The sequence below is a fragment of the Mastigoproctus giganteus genome, chromosome 13, assembly GCF_048544385.1.
Source record: "Mastigoproctus giganteus isolate SK-2022 chromosome 13, ASM4854438v1, whole genome shotgun sequence".
NCBI classification, from domain to species: domain Eukaryota; kingdom Metazoa; phylum Arthropoda; class Arachnida; order Uropygi; family Thelyphonidae; genus Mastigoproctus; species Mastigoproctus giganteus.
In genome coordinates this window covers 53842477-53863097 of record NC_143587.1, presented here as the reverse complement: position 1 = coordinate 53863097, position 20621 = coordinate 53842477, and the positions used below count along the sequence as shown (strand labels likewise).

At 35.4% G+C, this 20621-nt stretch overlaps 1 protein-coding gene across 1 annotated transcript in view; it reads right to left on the bottom strand.

Annotated features, from left to right (window-relative positions):
* Positions 1 to 2997: 2997 nt before the first annotated feature.
* Txl (Thioredoxin-like) overlaps positions 2998 to 20621 on the bottom strand; it is a 59261-nt gene continuing 41637 nt past the window's right edge. The window contains exons 7-8 of the mRNA XM_090387996.1: positions 16572 to 16676; positions 2998 to 3446 (exon numbers count right to left, since the gene is read on the bottom strand). Of these exons, the coding sequence (XP_090244122.1) occupies positions 3417 to 3446; positions 16572 to 16676 (135 nt within the window). The 3' untranslated portion in view covers positions 2998 to 3416. The remainder of the gene's footprint in view (positions 3447 to 16571; positions 16677 to 20621) is intronic.

The window sequence follows — 20621 nt, the reverse complement described above, 5'->3', positions numbered from 1 at the left end:
TTTTTGGCCTGAAGATATGAAAATTATGGATGGAGAATCAAATTTGAGCTGTGAGAAAATGTTATGACCCCTCCTGCCACATTAGTCACTCATAAGCTGAATGTAGGAAATAATTTCAACATTATTCGGATTTTAGTAAAGCATTTGACTCAGTCTCTTATGAGAGAAGTTACCATACAAGATGGAGCATGTTGGAATCAGGGGCAAGATTCTAAGATGAACTGCATGGTGGCTGCAGGGCAGGAGACAGGATTGTGATTAATAATTACTCTTCAGATTGGTCAAGCGTTAGAAGTGAGGTCTCCATGGATCAGTTATGGGAATACTGTTGTTTTAGATTTGCTTAAATGACATCAACAAATGGACAGATGTGATGTCAAAATTTGAAGACAATGTAAATATTGGTAAAGTGGTTAATGATCAATGCCAAGCAGTATTCCTTCAGGATGGCTTGGATATGCTTCTAGGATAGTCAGAAAAGTGGAAATTATGTTTTAATGTAGCAATATGCATATTCTCACATTTCAAGAATTTAGTACAAAATAACTTATACACTTAGTGTGGCTGAATTAGAAACTGTGAACATGGTCAGACATGAAGCCCTCCAGGCAACATAGACAGGCATGAAAAAGAGTACGTGGTGTCCCATTCAAGACTTATTAAACACTTGCTTGTAAAAATAAGAATGTCACAATCCCACTCTATAAGGTTATTGTAAGACCACACTTGGAATTTCGTGTACAGTATGGAGAGATCATACCTAAAAAAGACAGCTTCTTGAAAGGGTTCAAAGATGGCAATCTGCTTAGTGTTATCAGCAAAAGCATACTCAATTGAAGAAAGACCTTGATCACGTGAGCTACAGAGCCTAACAACCAGGTACCTAAGGGGGAACCCGACTGAAGTCTGTAAGGCTTGAGAGGAGATAGTAAAATGGATGAAGGCAAACTTTTCATCTGCTATAAATGATTCCAGAGCTAGAGACAATAAATTCAAATTACAGGCAAAGAGGTTCAGACTGGATTATAGGAGTTTTTTTTTTTTTTAGCCAGCATGCTGTTAATTACTGGAATAGGTTATCTTTGGGGGTCACTGAGGCTAACAGCTTGGGGAAAGTAGCAAAGATCAGTTGGATAGTTATTTATATTAGGAAGGAAACAAATAGTTTGTTTATTTTGTTTTTTTAATTTTTTTTTTACTGTCAATATCAGCCAATTTTTTTAAATTAGAAACTAAACTATTATCACAGCTCTACTGCTTTCCAATTAATAATAGGTAATTAATGAGTGCCATATGATAGTGTAAAAATTATCGTTATTATGGAATTCAACCAAACATTTTATTTTCTTTGTTTACACATGCTAAAAGAAAGAATAAAATGAATCCATCAAGGAGTACAGCAATACCTCTCATAGTGCGGTTAAAGCATTGGGAAAAACTACCGCAATGACTGAATCAGCACTAAACGGGGAAACATAATCAGTCACAGATTACAAACAGCACTATTGTGAATTCCGTACTGATTGAAGCCGCACTGTGCGAGGTACTGCTGTATATTAATTCAATAAACACTGCACTGACTGGAAGAGACTGCAAGAGAGAGGGGGGGAAAAAAAAAAAAACTCAAAAATTTCTCTGAGATTATCTCCTGTGCTAGCATAGGGCTACTTGCAAACTGAAATGAGGAATTCACAGAAATACAAGATTTTTTCCCCCCCTACTGTCTTGATGTGGAACACTTCAGAGTAACAAAAGCTTTTTTTTTTTTTTGTTTTGTGAAGGGAGGTGGAATCTGGACTATCTGTTCACAATGAAGCACCAATCTTTTTACATTCTAAAAATAAAGCTACTTTTTTAAAAGTAAATTAGTAAACTAAGGACAACATAGTCCTCAATTTACTAATCTATTTTATAAGCAGTTCATACTATATTAAAATAACAGGATCTAATGTATTAATGAAGCATATAATTCCATTCTATTCTCTTTTTGAATATAATATTTGTCATCTGGCACTGTTGTTTGTATTAAGTAATGAGATAGTAATCTCGTTTTTTTTCCACACTCATGCATCTACCAAAAAAAAAAAAAACACACCACAATCTGTAGGTCACCACGTGAGGTAAAATACTTGGAATGAAAAATAAATAACACATTTTCTCCATGTATGATATCAGAGAATTTTTTTCCAAGAGAAAATAATTAGGACAATTAAAATATTTTAGAAAAACTAGATAAGTATACAAAGACAGATGAATTACAGAAAACATCAAAACTGTCCAGCAGACAAAATCAAACCCACAGCTTACATATTTATGCAAGCACTAAATTGAGAGGGGGAGGGAGGGAAATTTGTTGTAAGCTAAATGTGAAGCTTACAGCTACATAATTAGCAAGTGACCATTGTTGAACAGGAACAGATCCATGGTCACAATAGGCAGCTATTTCATAATTTTTTTTAAAAAAAATTAATAACATATGAGTTTTTAAAAAAGAATACAATCTTGACTGAAATGAAGAAGAAAAATAAACTTTCCATAAAACTATAAAATACATGCGATTTTCAGGAATATTTGAGAAAGACCATCACAGCTGGCCAGTACTTACTCTGTAACTGATGACCTCTCATAGGTCATACACCTAGCAAACATATTGCACCTGACAGTATATGATGCAAGATGACACAATATCTTAACTGCTATTATCTTGAACATGAATTTTATATTTAATTCATAACTGATTTAATAAATAATTATAATTAAGTTAATACAGTGTTTAAACATAATTCAGTTTTGTTTACACAGCTTGAGAAGCACTGTTTTTAGAGTTTATCCCTAATTATTGTATTGTACACTATCATAACATGAATCTTTCACTCAAAACCTTGAAATGCCTTCTTTTAGTAATTTTGTTTTTTTCTTTTTTGTAAACTAAACTTAATTTCATAACAGAAAGTACAAAAGAAAACAATTATCATAATCAAAGATAAAGAAGTTACATTGGGTAGACATTTAATGAATTCATGGAAAATATGCATTTTAATGCATCTGCACTGGAAATTTGTACAAATCTAATAAAACAGCCTTTTACATATTCAGCAATGTTTCTTTAAAAAGTAAGAATTACACTATCAGATAAAGCATGACACAAAATTCATGCATTTTTTTTTTAGGTAGCCAATGCTTATATTTTTCTAACACTGCTTTATACTGGCATCACAGAAAGAAGCCTTATTTAATCATATTAAAACCTGGCCTGTAAAAAAGTCAAGGTGTCTATAACAGTTTTACAGAAAACTATGGTACACTGGTGGAAGTTCCACCAAGTCATTATTATTCTACAGAAGTGCTGCTGCTGCTGTTCAGGATAAAAAGCTTATTTATGCTATTAGCTGAATGGGGAAAAATTTGAGTAGATGTCAGTGGCTCTCTCCTTTCTTTCCAGCAACCTGCAGAATTAAAAAAATAATAAGAATAAAATCAGAACATATAAAATGAAACCTTCAAGTAAAGCATTTTGATCTAATTATTTTTATCTGTACCACATTTTACATTTAATAATTGAATTACACCTAGGCTTGTTCATTATACACTTAATACATCCATTTTTACCTAAATTAGTTCAAAGTACCTGGACAAGTTGGCTAACCAAGAGAAAATTTTATTCAGATACACAAAACTGTGAAGAATTTCCATATTTCTCATTTAAATTATTAATAACCTTTAGTTTTTCTGTGATAAACATTTATTAGCAGATGGTTAACAAATTAATTTAGTTAACATAAAGATGATAATATTCCATTTTCCATGTCATGGAAGATGTTATTTAAAATATAATGAAATTAAATTAATATCCATGCTATTTAAAATCATTAAAAAGTCTCAAAATTGGAAACCTGATGTTCTAAGAGGTTGCCACATTTCAGCCTTTTCTTTGTTTCAGACAACAAATCACAGTCTAATCAGGTGCTAGCATACATTACATTCATTCAGCATATTATTTATTTATTCCATTTTTTCACCATATATACAGAACTCTTCTATGCTTGTTCCCTGCATATCTCACCTCTTGCACTACAGTAGTGACTAATTAACCTCTACACCTAATGTTCTACTATATGTAACATTGATGCATTTAGTACAAATCATTTGAATTCAATCAGGCACTTCACAAAACTCAATTTTTGTGCTCATTTATAGCAACTTGTATTATAATTATCTTTCTCTGCTCTTTCACTGGACTTTTCAGTATATTAAATATTATCTGTACAAACATTTTTTTAATTGATAAGTACTGCATAAGGGGAACAGGTATCCTGTGTGTTATCAGACGCTCAGTCTAAAACACTGATGGATCCAATATCTTTCTATTACAGAAGATTTAGGAGAAGTCCAGTTGGCCTGCCTCCCTAAAACCCACTCATGCACACCTTCTCGATGGTAAGCCCGGTTACGTCACTTAAGTGGCAACGAATGTGTAGAGTGGTTCTCTTCAAGACACCTGGTCAGTGTGAAGAGGAAAAGACCAAACACTCCAGCATATGACAGCACGACGAAACAAATGGCCCTCAGTCCCCAGGGGCTTTCACTCCCCCTCTTACGGCAGCGAGAAGACCAGAGTGGAAGCATAGGGTGCTAAGAATCTCTGGGTATGACCAGGCTGCCATGCACAGAAACTGAATTTGGCCTGTTACAACGTAAGATCGCTCATCGGTGAAGACAGGATATTAGAGCTGGAAAAGGAATTAGAAAATTTGAATTGGAATATCATCAGCTTGGCTGAAAGAAGAAGAAGAAGTGAATCACTTAAGTTTATTTATCAAGTGGCAAACTGCTGTACACCTATGGAAACAGTGAAAGGAGTGAAGGTAGAGTTGGGTTCCTGGTCCATAAAGATTTAAAAAACAATATTTTGGAATTCAAAAGTACATCACCAACGATGTCAAGAATAATACTCTAGATTTCTAAGAGGTACAAGCTAAAGGTTATAATGATTTATGCACCAACATTGAGCCATGATGATGAAGAGATTGAAGAAAATGTACATCAAAATTGAGTCTTCTAGATGAGCAGAAAACCCACTACACTATTATTATGGGGGACTTCAATGCTAAGGTTGGAAAAAGACAAAAACAGTGCAGAAAGGGGAACTATAGGAAAATTTGGAATTGGTGAAAGAAATGAAAGAGGTGAAAGACTTGTGGAATTTGCAGAATCTCAAGGATTGTCAGTAATGAACACTTTTTTCAAGAAAAGAGTGAACAGAAAGTGGACATGGAAGAGTCCAACTGGATTAACAAAGAAAGAAATCGACTTCATCCTCACTAACAGAAGATATATCGTAAATGATGTTACCATCCTGAATAAGCTAAATGTCAGAAATGATCACAGAATGGTAAGTGTACACTTGATATAGAATTAGGAAAGGAAAAAACTGACTCGAGTAAATAATACAAAGGTCTTTGAGATAACAGAAGAGGAGAAAAAGCAGTATGTACAGGAACTTAAGAACAAGTCTGAGCTTCTGCAGACTGCTCAGGACCAAGATATCAACGAGGAATATTACAACTTTCTGAAAGTGATAAAGCCCAACAAATCTATAGGGAAAAAGAAATCCAAAGAAGAAAAAGTTAGTCAAGAAACACTTGTTATGATGAATCGAAGGTGACAAATGAAGAGCAAGATAAACACTGACAAGGAGAAAACTGAGTATACTGAGTTATGCAAAGCCATTAGAAAGAGACTCAGAGAGGACATAAGAAGATTTACCACAAGAAAAGTAGAACAGGCATTAAAGGAAAACAAAGGACTTAAATCAGCAGCCATGAGCAGTAATACAGAAAGACAAATGATACTGAAACTGAAGAATAGCGAGGGTGTACTTATAAATAGCAGAGAAGGCATAATTAAAATAGAAGACTACTGTAGAGAATTACACAAGGAGCGAGGAAATGATGCTAGCAGGGGGGAAGATGGATGGCAAATTAGCAACACATATGACATACCCGATATTCTTCCTGATGAGGTAGAACATGCATTGAAGAAAATGAAGAAACAGAAAGACCTGGGGGAAGATGAAGTTACTGCAGAGTTGTTAAAACTGGGAGGAAGAGACATAACACAAAAACTAGCAAGGCTTTTCACAAAGTGCATTAGAAAATGAGTGATGCCTAAGCAGTGAAATAATACAATCATAGTTTTGCTGCATAAGAAAGGAGATAAATCAGAAATTGGAAATTATAGACCAATTAGCTTGTTATCCCACATCTAGAAGTTGTTTACAAGGGTCATTACTGACAGATTAGAAAGGATACTTGATGAGAATCAACTGAAAGAACAAGCTGGCTTTAGGGCAGGATTCTCAACTATGGATCACCTTCACGTAATATCACAGCTAATGGAGAAAGCAAATGAACATAAAACACCATTATGCCTGGCATTTGTGGATTATGAAAAGGCATTTGACTCCATACAGCATAAGGCAATGTTTCAGGCACTAAAAAGACAAGGCATAGATACCCCATATATTATGATTTTGAAGAAAATATATGAGAACACTACCTCCTTTATTAGACTAGACAAAGACAATAGCAAATTTAAAATCGAGAAAGGAGTTTTTTTTTTTTTTTTTTTTTATGTGAACCCCAAACATGAGGTGTTAGAACCTATAGTACTTAGTACCGTTCTTGGGTTGGAAGTTGAGAAGACGAAAGAAGATATTTGTGGACATTGGACTTTAACTTCTGTAGATTGTAATTTTCAGGAAATACATATGAAGGAAGGTTGTTCCAGAAAATGGCAGTTGAATGAATAAATGAGGAAGATCAAAAGTTGGTTCTGTGTGCTTGAAGTTGGACAGTAAATGGATGTTGGCTGGTGGCGGCATGTGTTCGGACTGTTTTGAAAGAGAGAGAGCGGGAATTATAGAAGCCAATTCAGAAGAACAGTTCCCACTGAAGTATCTGTAGAAGAGGCATGCAGCAGAAACAGTACGTCTATGAGAAAGCGAGTGGAGAGACTCTGTTAGAGATGAATCATTAATTAACCTAACTGCCCTCTTCTGAATGGAATCAAGAAGCCTAACAGAGGTTTTAGGGGTACCACCCCAGATGTGGGAACAATATTCCATGGCAGGTCGGATTTGCAATTTATACAGAGTGAGCAGCTGTTTGGAAGAAAAGTAACGGTGAGAGCGAAAGAGAAAACTAAGTTTTTTAGGTGCAGAGGAAGCAATATTTGTAATGTGCTTGTGCCAAGAGAAATTAGAAGTCAGGGTAATCCCCAAAGGACATATATCATTTTGCCTAGAAATTGGAGTGTCACTAAAGATAAGCATAGGAGCAGAAGAATCCTTTTTACGAGATATAAGACAAGGCTGAGTTTTAGAAGGGTTGAAATCAACTAAGTTGTCTTTGTCCAACTGGAGAATTACCTGGAGTTCGGCATTTAAGGAATTGGTAGTGAATATTCGAGAAGTTGAAGCTGATTGAGCAGGGCAAGGGTTCTCAACATGGAAAGTGGAATGCAATGTGCTATCATCAGCAAAACTATGGATAGGATTTCCAGTCAATGGAAAAAAGGTCATTAATACACAAGAGGAAAATAGTGTGGGAAAGAACTGAACCTTGGGGGCCACCAGCATTAGTGGAGAAGTTAGAAGACAGATAGCCATCTACCATCACTTCAGTGAGCGATCAGAGAGAAAACTGGATAACCAATTACTAAAAACCGTTGGCAAACCATAACATAGAAGCTTGTTTAGAAGACCTTTATGCCAAACACGACTGAAAGCCTTTGAGATGTCAAGAGCAACTACTTGTGTTTCACCGAACCTTTCCATTGAATTAGTCCATAAATGGGTAACATAAGCCAGAATATCACCAGTGGATCGACACTGACAGAATCCATACTGGCCATCATTGATCAGACGGAAGGTTTCTAGGTAGTTTAAGAGTTGGCGGTTAATTGATTTCTCCATTACTTTAGAAAGAGTAGAAGTAATTGCAATAGGATGATAATTGGATGGGAGGGATTTGTCACCCTTTTTAGGAACTGGCGGGATATGAGCAAATTTCCAAGCAGAAGGAAAAACACCTTTGGAATAAGAAAGTGAGAAAAGGTGGCAAAGAATAGGAGTAAGTTCGGGAGCACAGGTTTTGAGAACAAGTGGAGAAATACCATCAGGATCTGGAGCTTTCTTAGCATCTAGATTCATCAAAATCCTTCTGATATCCTTTTGACGGAAGACCACAGGAGACATTGAATGGAGCGTGTTGGGAATGGTGGGAGGTGTTTTCCAAGATCATTAATACATGAGTTGGAAGAAAAATGGAATGCTAGCAGGTCAGCTTTATCTTTGGCTGAAGTGATTACAGAACCATCTGGTTTGGACAGAGGTGGGAGCAGAGATGGGCAAAAGTTGCGGCCAATAGCTTTGGCAAGAGACCAGAATGTTCGGCTACCATTAGGGCAAGAAGCAAGTTTTCTACTCTTAGCCTGTTCAAACTCTAGTTTGGACTGATTAATAACTGCTTTACAATTGTTGCGAGCTTTGGTGTAGGCAGAAAATGAAACTGAAGAATTAGAAACAAGCCAATTACAATATGCAACATTCTTCTCTTGGACAGCCTTAGCACATTTATTGGAAAACCAAGGTTTAGATAAAGAACGAGATTTTAAAGTGGAGTGTGGGATAAAGGATTCCATTCTTGCAAGAATAATTTCACTGACACGATCTGAGCAAACGTTGACATCAGAAGTTTTGAAACAGTAATCCAACCAAGTAAAAGAAGAAAAGAAGTCTCGCAGGTCATCCCATTTTGCATTCTTGTAATGCCAAACAACACAAGGTTAGGAATAGCCATGAGATAAAGGTTCCATTGGAGAAGAGACAATCACCAAGTTGTGATCTGAAGTGGCTAAAGGACTTCTCACTTCTGCCGTGTACTTAGAAGGGTTGTTTGTGAGAAAAAGATCAAGCGTATTGGCTGTATGATTAGGATTGTCTGGTATTCTTGTAGGTAAATGAACAATCTGTGCTAGGTCATTAGTAATTGCAAAAGCCTCAGCATCTCGACCTGCTGGATCGGTGTGACTAGAAAACAGAAACCAGCTGAAGTTGTGAACATTAAAATCACCAAGGAAAATTACCTCACTGTTAGGAAAGTTGGACTGAAGAAAGTCAAGTTGCAAAGAGAAGTCAAAGAGCTCCAAGTGGTTAGTGGAGTTGGGAGAACGGTAGAGACAACAGATGAATTTGACACAATGAGGTAGAGAGATTGAGTTCGACAAGGAGACACAATATCTCCGAAGCTGTTCACTGCTGCCCTTGAGGAAGCTTTAGACTAGTCGCAGAAAGGAGTCAATATGAATGGAGAGTACCTAAACCATTTATAATTTGCAGATGACATTGTGGTCATAAGCCACGATCCTAAAGAATTAGAGGAGAATCTTAATCAGTTATGCACAGTTAGTAAGGATTTTGGACTAAAGTTGAATATGGCTAAAACAAAAGTAATGGTGAACAAGTATGCCATAGAAAGGGACAATGATTGAAGGAGCAGTAATTGAAAAGGTGGAGTCGTATACTTATCTGGGACAAGTTATTAGCTGTAATAATGATAAATGGCTGGAAGTCAAGAGAAGAATAAATTTTGGATGGATAGCATTCAGGAAATATAGTCACATACTGAAGAGCAATATCCCAGTTTGTCTGAAACATAAAATAATGAACCAATGAATACTCCCCACAATGACTTATGGAAGTGAAACCTGGGCACTCACCAAAAGAATGGAAGAGAAGCTGAGAACTACACAGCAAAGAATGGAATGAATTATATTGGGAATCAGACTGTTAGATAAGAAGAGAAAGACATGGATTAGGCAGCAAACTCAAGTAAAGGACATTCTTATCATAACTAAAGAACTAAAATGGTCTTGGGCAGGACACATAGCTCAAAGACATGATGACAGATGGACTTAGAAAATAACAGAATGGTACCCAAGAGGAGCTAGAAGAAAACCTGGAAGACAAAAGCGGAGATGGATAGATGAAATTCATGAGTTTGTGGGTAGTAAATGGATGGGCATTGCGCAAAACAGAAGGAACTGGAAAGTTGCTGGAGAGGCCTTCATCCTGCAGTGGATTGAAAATGGCTGATGATGATGATGCATAATTGAATACTGTTGTATCACACAATTCCAAAATTAATTTCATGCCTGTAAATAGTAACTATGAAAAATAGTTCAGTACCAAATTCAAATGAACTCAATTGATATTACTCATTCATAATTTTTTAACTAATATCCTTTAAAATGGTTAAATGTCATTAAATGATGTTTAAATTCCAAGCTTGGACATCCTCTTGTGTCATCTTAACATCAACTTACTAATAAACTGAAATAGTGCCTTTTCCTGTTTGTTGGCAATGCAAAGCAATTCAGTGTTTTGTAACTCTGAACTGGCCACAGTGACTTCCTTAATATCTGGGACTTCCTTCAGTGGCAAGTTCAACCCAAGACTACTAGAGACACTCAATCTATTCAGTCTAAATTCTCCAAATAAACATATTTGATTCTTCATTCATCAACAACTCATTCAAGCTAGCCACCACCTTCGATCTTGAGCCTTGACTAGATTATGACAAGGTGTACAGAAAAAGTATTTTAGATTTTCGTTCATATCAAACTTAACTTTTTGCAGACTTGTTATCTCCAGTTTCATTGAGCTTGTTACAGTCTTTTTTTTTTTTTTTTTTTTTTATTCCTTTGTTAAAGCCATATTCACCAATTTTATAGCTGATTATTATCATTTAAATTATGCAAACCGCTCTATGTTGGCTTTACCAGGATATTGTCATTACTCTATTTGATGGTAATGAATGATTTTATATATAAATGTAATATATATACAGTAAGCCCCCGCTATTCGCTGGGGTTACGTTCCTGAGAAATGTCGCAAATACCAAAAACGTGAATACTGAGTTATGGCTCCCATAGTAATAAAGGGGTTCCGTTCCAAAGTATGAAATATATAAGACAAACTAGTCTAAAATTTTGTCTATGTATGTATTATATGTACCTTCATAATATGACTATGTACATAGACAGTATATAGTGAAATGCAAGCATATGGCATTGAAATGAAAATAAGAAACAATTTAATATTAAATGTAATATTTATTAGAAATTTCAAACAAATCTTTCAAACCAGCGCCTTTGCTTGCTAGCAAAAAAAACATCCCGCCAGTGCTATCACCAGTTTTGCTAAAGTGTTGATAAAGGAGTTTTGCCTTTTCACGAATGATGAGTGAACTTAATTTGAATTTTATTTTGAGTTCAGTCTTCTATCCACAGATTTAAAGCTTTTTCCATTTTTTCTAATTTAACATCACGAGTTACAGAGCAAATTTTTGAAACAATTGGCGCGTTTTCACGGACACTACGGCAGATTTTTTCTTCCGATTTTTTGATTGATCATACCGTTGACTCATTGATTTTATAATGTTTTGCCACTGAGGAGACACTTTCACCATTAGAAATTTTATTCGCTAATGTCATCACCTTCTTTGATATTTTCACATTTCTCTTTTTATTCGTAGCCATATTTTTGTAGGGGTTAGAAAGAACTTGTCCACAATAAAGTCACTTTCTTCCGTTAACACACTCGAAAAAGTCTGTTTTACACTGCAAAACGGTAAATTTATCATTTTTGTAAGCATATCAGTTTATAAATTGATAAATTTATAAGCATATAAATTAAAAGCAAATGACAAAACCTTCCATGACAAGCGCATAACACATACTGAACAAGGAGAAACATTAGCGAGAAGCATCCACGCTTGCGATTTTTGTCACCCCTCTCCTCCCACCCACTGAGCGCTGTTTTGAGCGGAAAGATAATTTTAGCCACGCCCATGTTTTTTATGGCGGAAAATATTCATGGCACTTTAAAATTCACATTTTTTTAGGTTTCATTTTATATTAAATCGGCGATCACGAATACGTGAAACCGCGAATAGCGGGGGTTTACTGTATATATACTAACATAAACATAGGTATGCACAGCACATTTCATTAGAGTGTACACCCAGAGAATTTTATTTTTTTAAAGGTGAACATTTATCGAATACTCAATCATAAAGGACATTATTTTTATTCATCAAACAAACTAAAGACTTTTTTTTTTTAAATTAACAACCAAACTTTACTTTAAAAAAAAAAATGGCACAAAATACCAAATAAGGCTGTAGTGATAACCAGGTGTATACAAAGATAGTCAATTTTAACCAGATAATGAGCTAACCAAACTGACAAAAACAGATCAAGATTCTACATCTTCCTATTATGGAGAATGAGATGCCATTCACCAACCAGGTGTTATTAACATAATTCTACAATCAAATTTGTAATTAACTGACAAAGCTAATTCTTATTCAAAGTATAAGATAATAAGGTACCGCAGTAGTAGGAATGCATGCTGTGAGCAAATGCAGGTTTTCTATACATTTCTAACAACATCTATATTATGCAATTTGGCACTTATTGTATAAAACAACAATCCATACTTCAAAACTAAAAGAGCATGTCGTGCAATTAAATTAAAACTCAAAGCCACTTTTTTGAGACATGTGTGCCCAGGCACACCCTCTCAAAATGTTTATAGGCATATTCATGGCATATCCATATGCCTATGAATACAAATATGTTATGAAAAGGACAGATTTTGGAGGGCTGCATGAAGAGATGACTATGCACTGGCAGTAAGTGATATGTCACTCATCAGCATTTTCTTCCCGTCAACTGCAGTGATAGCATGATGCAGGCATAGCAAACTGTAATCAATGGCATTTGTTAGTTTCATGTTTAGATACAGCATAATTAGAAATTATTTTGCTGCCAATTTTTAAAACATCACCAGAGCATGTCTGATTAACATAAAGAATCACAGTGCTGCTGCTTCAGCAATCTCTGGCACAGTTGTTTCCAATGATTGTATTACATATAACTGAATTAATTATCAATATATAGTTGGACCTCTCTCGAACTTCCATATAGCAAATTTTTCTACGTAATGAACTTTTTTGATTTCTCTTTGGTCATTATATTGAAAATAGTTTCTGTACAACGAAGAAAATTTCCATATAACGAACACTGATCTCAAGAGACATGGGTAGGTATTGTACACATCTCTGACCTTTAGGGAATAAAGCTGATACTGTAGAAAACAAAAATTAAGAGCTAAGGATTAAGAATTAATCCATTTAACTTTTCAGAGATAAAGGGATTAATTCCACAAATTAACAGCTAAAACATTCTATAATTTAGCAGTGCCCGTAAACCCCACAGGAGGTTTGGTTTGGTTTTTAATGGCGCATTGGCAGCTAAGGCCATAATGTGCCAAGTCAAGCCCCCACAGGAGGAAACATGGCACAGGATAGAAAAAATGGAAGGTTTTGGGAGAGGCATTTACCCAGCAATGACTAAGAAGGAGAAGTAAGACCTATACAACCACCACTACTGTACCGAGAAGTTGCACTGGTCAACTGCTATCTATGTGTCCACAGCCATTGGCAAAGATTAAGGCATATTCCCGATGCAGACATTGGCTCTGGTCAACCTGTTTTTCACTGTAAGCATCCTATTAGAGAATTAGGAGAAAGTGATTTTCCTTTATACAGGAAATTCATCTGTTGTTTCGCAGAAATGAGTCATCTACACCTTCACCTGTCTCTGTTTACATGGTAGGTACAAGTGGTCCTTAATCAGCTTTGTTTTAGCTGCTGTACAAGTAACCTTATGGTGTCTAAGAGGAAATCCTTGAGTGCAGTGTGAAAAAGTGGAAGTGCTTAATAGTGTAGATCGGGGCATTAAAAAAAAGAAAGAAATTGCTTTAAAATTTGGTATTCCTGCCAGTAGTGTCAACCATTCTGAAAAACTGTTTCGATTTTCAAACTGTTTCAGGAAATGGGACCCATTTGGAAGCAGGCGAAATTATGCCTGTGTGAAGATGTATATGAAGCAGTTTTTAAGTGGAAGAAGTTGATTCGAGACCAAAACGTGCCAATATCAGGGCCATTAATAAAAGCAAAGGCTATGGAATACGCATCTTTTCTGGGGCATAAAACATTCTAAGCCAGTTCTGGTTGGCTGGACAAATTTAAAGAATGCCATGGCTTACTCCAAAAAGTTATTTCTGATGAAAGTGGATTTGCAATCAAAGAAGACTATATCCATTGAAAAGAAACAGTTTTGAAAAAAATTATGGAGGACTACGAGCCCAAAGATATATTCAACAATGATGAAACATGTCTATTTTTTAAATGTCTGCCGAACAAGACTGACTTTTAAAGGTGATAAAAATAGTAAGGAGAGAATTACAGTCTTGGCTGGTGCATATGGCTGGTAATGAAAAACTGAAGCTTTTGGTATTGGGCAAAAGTAAACAACCCCAGCATTTCAAAGGAATAAAGAGTTGGACTACAACTACAACAAAAAATCTTGGATGACAAGTTTTTGAGCAGTGGATTTTAAATTTTGATAGAAAGATGATGAAAGAAAACAGAAAAATTGCATTAACTGTCGACAATGCCCTGCCCACCTTCAACTGGTAATCTCAAAATTTACAAGTGTGAAGCTTGTTTTCTTCCCCTTGAATACCTCGTCTAAACTGTAGCCAATGGACCAAGGCATTATCAAGAATTTGAAAATGCACTACTGAAGGCACATACTGAAAAAAATTATGCCGAGAATAGAAACCAATCAACCTATAGATTCTGTTATAGATTTGCAGATGTGCATGTCAGAGTTGGTGAGAGTGCAGAGTCAAGATGTGACAGAAACAACAATTAAGAATTGTTTTGCTAAAATGATAATTAATAGCAATGACAGGGATGAACTACTACACAATGAGAAATCTTGGGAAGAGTTCCAAGCGAGTGAAGAAATTGTTATTGATAAATTTTTAGGAGTTGATAATGATATGTCATAGTAGCTGAATATCTGAGTGACTCCAATATTTTAGAGCGTATTTAAAGAACTAGTGACAACCTGTCACTAGTGACGATTTAAAGAACTAGTGTCAACAATATTTTAGAGCGTATTCAAAGAACTAGTGACAATGCAGACAGGCTGCCAGGGCAGGTCATGGGGTTTTGTCAATGATATATAGGAATTTTGCTAGCAGGGAAAAGGAGGTGATTATCCCTCTGTATAAGGCAATGGTCAGGCCACGCCTTGAGTACTGCATACAGGTCTGGAGGCCTCATTTTAGGAAGGATGTAGATTTACTTGAGCGTGTACAGAGAAGGGCAACAAGATTGGTGAGGGGAATGAAGGGATCCTCTTACCAAGAAAGGCTTAAGTTCTGCAAATTGCAGTGGCTGGAGACTAGGCACCTGCGCGGTGATCTGATTGAGGTATATAAGGCCTTGAATGGGTTGAGCACACTGAATTCTGATGGGATCCTTCCACTTGTTCAGATTACGAACCTAAGGGGGCATGAATTCAAATTAAGAAAAGACAGATGTAGAACAGATGTGCGGAAATTTGCCTTTAGCCAGCGGGTGGTTAATTGCTGGAACAAACTTCCATCTGTCGTTGTGGAAGTTGATAGGTTGAATAAATTTAAGGAGGAACTGGACAGGCATTTGGAGGGAATGGTGATTTTTTTTTTTTTTTTTGGCTGATGCTGCATAAGCTCATAACATTTGCTTTCTTGCATCACATGCCACTACTACTACTACTATGGGTGGCACCATGTTTCTTTTAGCTCTATTATGTCAGTATTAGTTCAAAATCAGATTTTGAACTAATGACAATACTCCTGATAATTTTGTGGACACAGTTAAGACTATGTTCTTCTATAGTTTACCCTGACATACCCCTTGAAGTTATTTAGGCTTGTTTCCCTATCTTTCTCATCCCACTCATTTGAAACATTGCTACCTTCAGAGCATCTTGCCAATGTCAGCTGTTGTGGCAACAAACAAGAATTCTTGGGGTGAATGCAAGCATCATTACATTGACCAATATCATCAAATAAATGCAGATCTAAATTACCCTCCCCCACTAACTAGCAGTTTCCCTGAACCCTTACAGTATCCTCGATGATACTGCCAAAAGTCCTTGCACCACCTTTGTTCAAATGAATACCATCTCTACAAAATTCCTTCTATTCTCCAAGTGCAGGCCACACTGATAAAAATTTTACCCCCAGAATCTTGCAGATTTCCAAATTTCCAATTAAGGCTCTACAAGGCTTTCAGCAAATAATCCTGCATATTGTGTCTGGGCAGAATTGCAGACACATACATATTCTGACCTAACTCGCAGAATGGTCCTATATTTATCCAACAAAGGTCAGGCCATGTTCATTTAATATCGTTACTCCCCACATGAATAATAATACTCTCTTTACCCTCCTTAAAATCTGACAATCTGTTGGTAACATCATCAATTGTTGTTCACAGCAAACACACCCTGGTTCTGATCCACCTATCTTTATTATAAAAAAATATATGTAACATGCTAATTTATAGTCTCAAAGATATTATTCCTGTTCTTTTAAAACTTACCCTTTTAAAGTCACTCATGTTTGTAGTTGAAATGGGACTTCCAATTATAACTAAGTGGTCTATTCTTGTTGTTTCAGTTGCTGATTGATTGTCCTTAACAAATATCTGGAAGTAAATAAATAAATTCAGCAGAACACAGATTAACCAGAATTAAATGAGGGCCAAGTATTCGGCATAATGAGGAAAAAAAAAAAAAACAGCAAAAATTTAAAAATAAATAAATGTATTGAAAAACATTTTAGTGATTTAACCTAGGTGATTTTAACCTTTTATGTTTTATAGAACCAAAATTTAATGATTGTTTTCAAATTGTAGAAAAAATTTAAAAAACATCACAGTGCCTACTGTACATGAAGATAGCCTTAGCCCATCATCACAGGTGCATTCTTGAAAACTGCAGTGGTTTGTAAACTGATTTTTCCTAGAATATTGTATAAATGGAAAATGCATTCTATCAGGACAAAAAAAAAAAATCCAGAATTTTCCACACACAAGCACAACTTTCATTCCTGCATTAATAATTTTTTTTTTTTAACATAAATACAACATCAGAATATACTAAGAAGGGGGAATCTGCCAAACTAGGTACTGAGACGAAAGGCAAATGAGTCCTCATTTCAGTGGCATGTATCTTTACATGCTGGAAGTAGAGATACAAGTAGCCACTCCTACTATTATTATCTATGCCATACAAGTTTGCAATACCTGCTGCTAGTCTTGTCTCATCGTTATAGTGAAACAACAATGTTATAGTAAAACAATATTTAACTGAAATGATATTAAGTGAGGCAATGCAAGTTGAATATAATTTTAAAAACGACTAATATCATGTGGATCCAGTTTTTTTAGACAACCCTCATCAGTTCAGTAAAGGTAAAAATTTAATTTCTGACACAAATAAATTAACTCCTTGGTAAAGTAGTCTCAATTAGCAAACATGAGCATTAATTCCATTATGTAAAACACATCTACATTTCAGGACAGTTCCAGCCAGGACCTCAGAAATTATAATAATCAGCACAGGCAATCCAACAGTATATCATCTTTTTTTTTTTTAAATCTCTTACAAAAAAATAATAATGTTGCTACCAAATGGCACTGCTTAAACTTACACTATCTATAGTAGCATTAAGCAACTACTGCCCTTTCTTTTCTTTTTTAGAAAAAGAAATGATGACATTTTGAAGATATCTCAAGAAATGAAATGAAGACATTCTGAAGTAGTGAGCAACCCATGATCCCCAAGGCTTTTTATAGCCCTAAGATGCTGTGGAACAATTTTTTTTATGTAGGAAAATTTTTGAAAGATAAAATTTAACAGAGCTGTTAAATGAGTAAAATTGAATGAAATGGTTACGTAGTTAAAAGCATAATTTAAAAAAAGTAAAACAAAAAGTATAATGTAGAGTATAAAAAAAAAAAGACTTACTAGATATTCAGAGTACATGACACTAAACTGGAGTACAAATTTTAAATTTCAACTCTTTTCGATTTCTAGAAGATAAATTGCCTTTATTAATGAGACCCCACAAAGATCTCAATGCAGTCACAAAAAAAAAAAAAAAAAAAAAAAAAAAAAGATGTTCACTACAGGTATAGAGCAAATGAGCTCAAGTAACATTACCAATAAGTATGGCAAAACATTCCAACACATATCATTACATTCCATATCTGATAAGATAAGTACGATAGAGAAAACAGCACTGTTCCTTTGGTTTTTCCTCACCATAAATAAAGGCACAATATGGCCTTAGCAGACCTTGTGCCATTAAACAACAAACCACCAACCACCATATATAAAATCAAATGCTTACCTTTTGCCACCACTGATGAAAATAAGAATATGAGTTATTCAGAGAAAAAGATGCACTGATTTTAACTGCTTAATATTAGCATAAGTATCTCACTACAAAATTACAGGGAACCCTGCTGCTATGGTTAGTTTTTAAGGGGCAGAGTCCAAACTATGCAACTCAAAACTATTAAGCTGTAAAAACTCTTAAAGGCTATGTTTAGATTTCTGTATGCACAAATATCCACGTTCTGCCTCTATCCATCAGAATTATTAACTTATATTATACAAAATTAATATTACATCACAAATAATATCATTAAATGGCTAGTTTGTTATCCAGTGAATTTTTTATTCTTGTTAAAAAGTTGCACTTATACAAATAACGGTTAAAGGCAATTTTTCAATCACGAGTACTAAACATAGCAAAGTATAGCTGCTGTAAAGCTACTGGCCACGAAATACATGAAAGGACAAGATGTTCCTCAATTTACTAAATTATTTCACATGGTAACATCAAAAGTAATAATGTAATGCAGTTCATAAAAATAGAAATCGTGAACATATGAGGTGTGGCAATAAAGTTCCTAGGCTGGTGCAATAAAAGAGTTTGACTGTTTCACTTTGTGAAACAGTCAAAAATGATTTTATTTTTATTCAAAGTAATCACCACCTGACTGAATGCACTTATTTCAGTGTTCTAAAAGTTTCTGAAGAGTCAGTGAAGGCATCCACAGATATGATGTTCAGTTACGCAGTTACTTTTTTCTTTATGTCTTCAACATCTTAAAACCTCTTTCCTTTGAGGGCAGTTTTCAACTTGGGAGAAAAAGAAGCCCGCTGGAGTTAGATCAGGAGAGTAGGGCGCATGACTGATCTGTACAGTGACATGTTTCTCATAAATGTTTTCACAAGTGCAGAATGGGCAGATGTTGTTGTTATTTGGTTTTTAGGAGCATTAGCAACTAAGGCCATATTGCTCCGGGAATATGCAGTGGTCATTCCCTGACCTTTCTGCATCCTCCGTATTTGGTGGTGGCGGGCAGAAGCATTGTCATGCAACAGAACCTGGCTGATCTTCTCTTGAAACTGCAGTTTAGCCCAGAAAAAGGACTTGGACATTGAATGCAGCATTGAACCTCCCCACTTCAGGTACAAATTCCTTGTGAACCACACCTCCATTTGTCAAAACACAGTCAGCATTGTGATTACCCTGGTCTTCTATAAATTAAACGTTTTCAGCCTTGGTGATGATTTTCACTGCATGCTCTGACACTTCATCTCTTGGTCGTATTGAAACACACAACACTCATCTCCAGTGAAAATACAGTCGATAAAATTAGGATTATCTTGCCAAGCCTTCACATGATGATGTTCTTCATTACTTCTGCTGATACGTGAGGCTGTGCAGCACAAATTTTGCATAGACCTTTTCCTTAAATCTTCATGCAGCATTTGATGAATTGTCTCCTTATTCATATCTAACTCACTGGCCATCATTCTGAGGGTCAAACAATGATTTCTTGCTACAATTTTCAGAAATTTTGCAACTCTGTCCTCATTTCAAGAGTTTGATGAATGTCCACTTCTTCGTCATCGTGAACATCTTCATGTCCATCTTTGAACTGCTTACACCATTTAAACACACTGGTACCACTTAATGTTTCATCACAATAAACAGTTTTTAACACTTCATCCATTTCTGTTGCAGATTTTCCCAGTTTAAAGCAAATTTGATATTTGTTTGTTGTTCCACTGCCAAAACTGTGACACGGAATATTAAGGCTACTAATGAAACTGGTTGTTACTTGCAACCTGTCAGTCTACTGGACAATCTCTGTACCACCATCTGTTGCAGAAAGTTTGATCAACAACATACCACATCTGTTTATTTTCAAACTCACTGAAAATATAACTACAACAGCACCAGTCTAGAAACTTTTGTCACACCTCATATAATAACTCTCTTCTCAATAACTGGCAATCAGACTCAGATCAACTTTGCTTTTTTTTTTTCTTTTTTGGTTCTTAGAGATAAAAATCTGACAAGAATGACCAACTGAATTCCTTAACAATAAATGGTGCATATACAATTTTTGTTTCAGTATGAATACTGATTTTGTTGGGAATGTTTGTTTCACACCTTTAAATTTTTCATTTAACATATATTTTTAAACAGCATTTATTAATACTGTTTATTAAAAGGTAAAAGAAAATTTCTCTAAGTTGAAAAACTTTTTTTTTTTTGGATTCAAGTT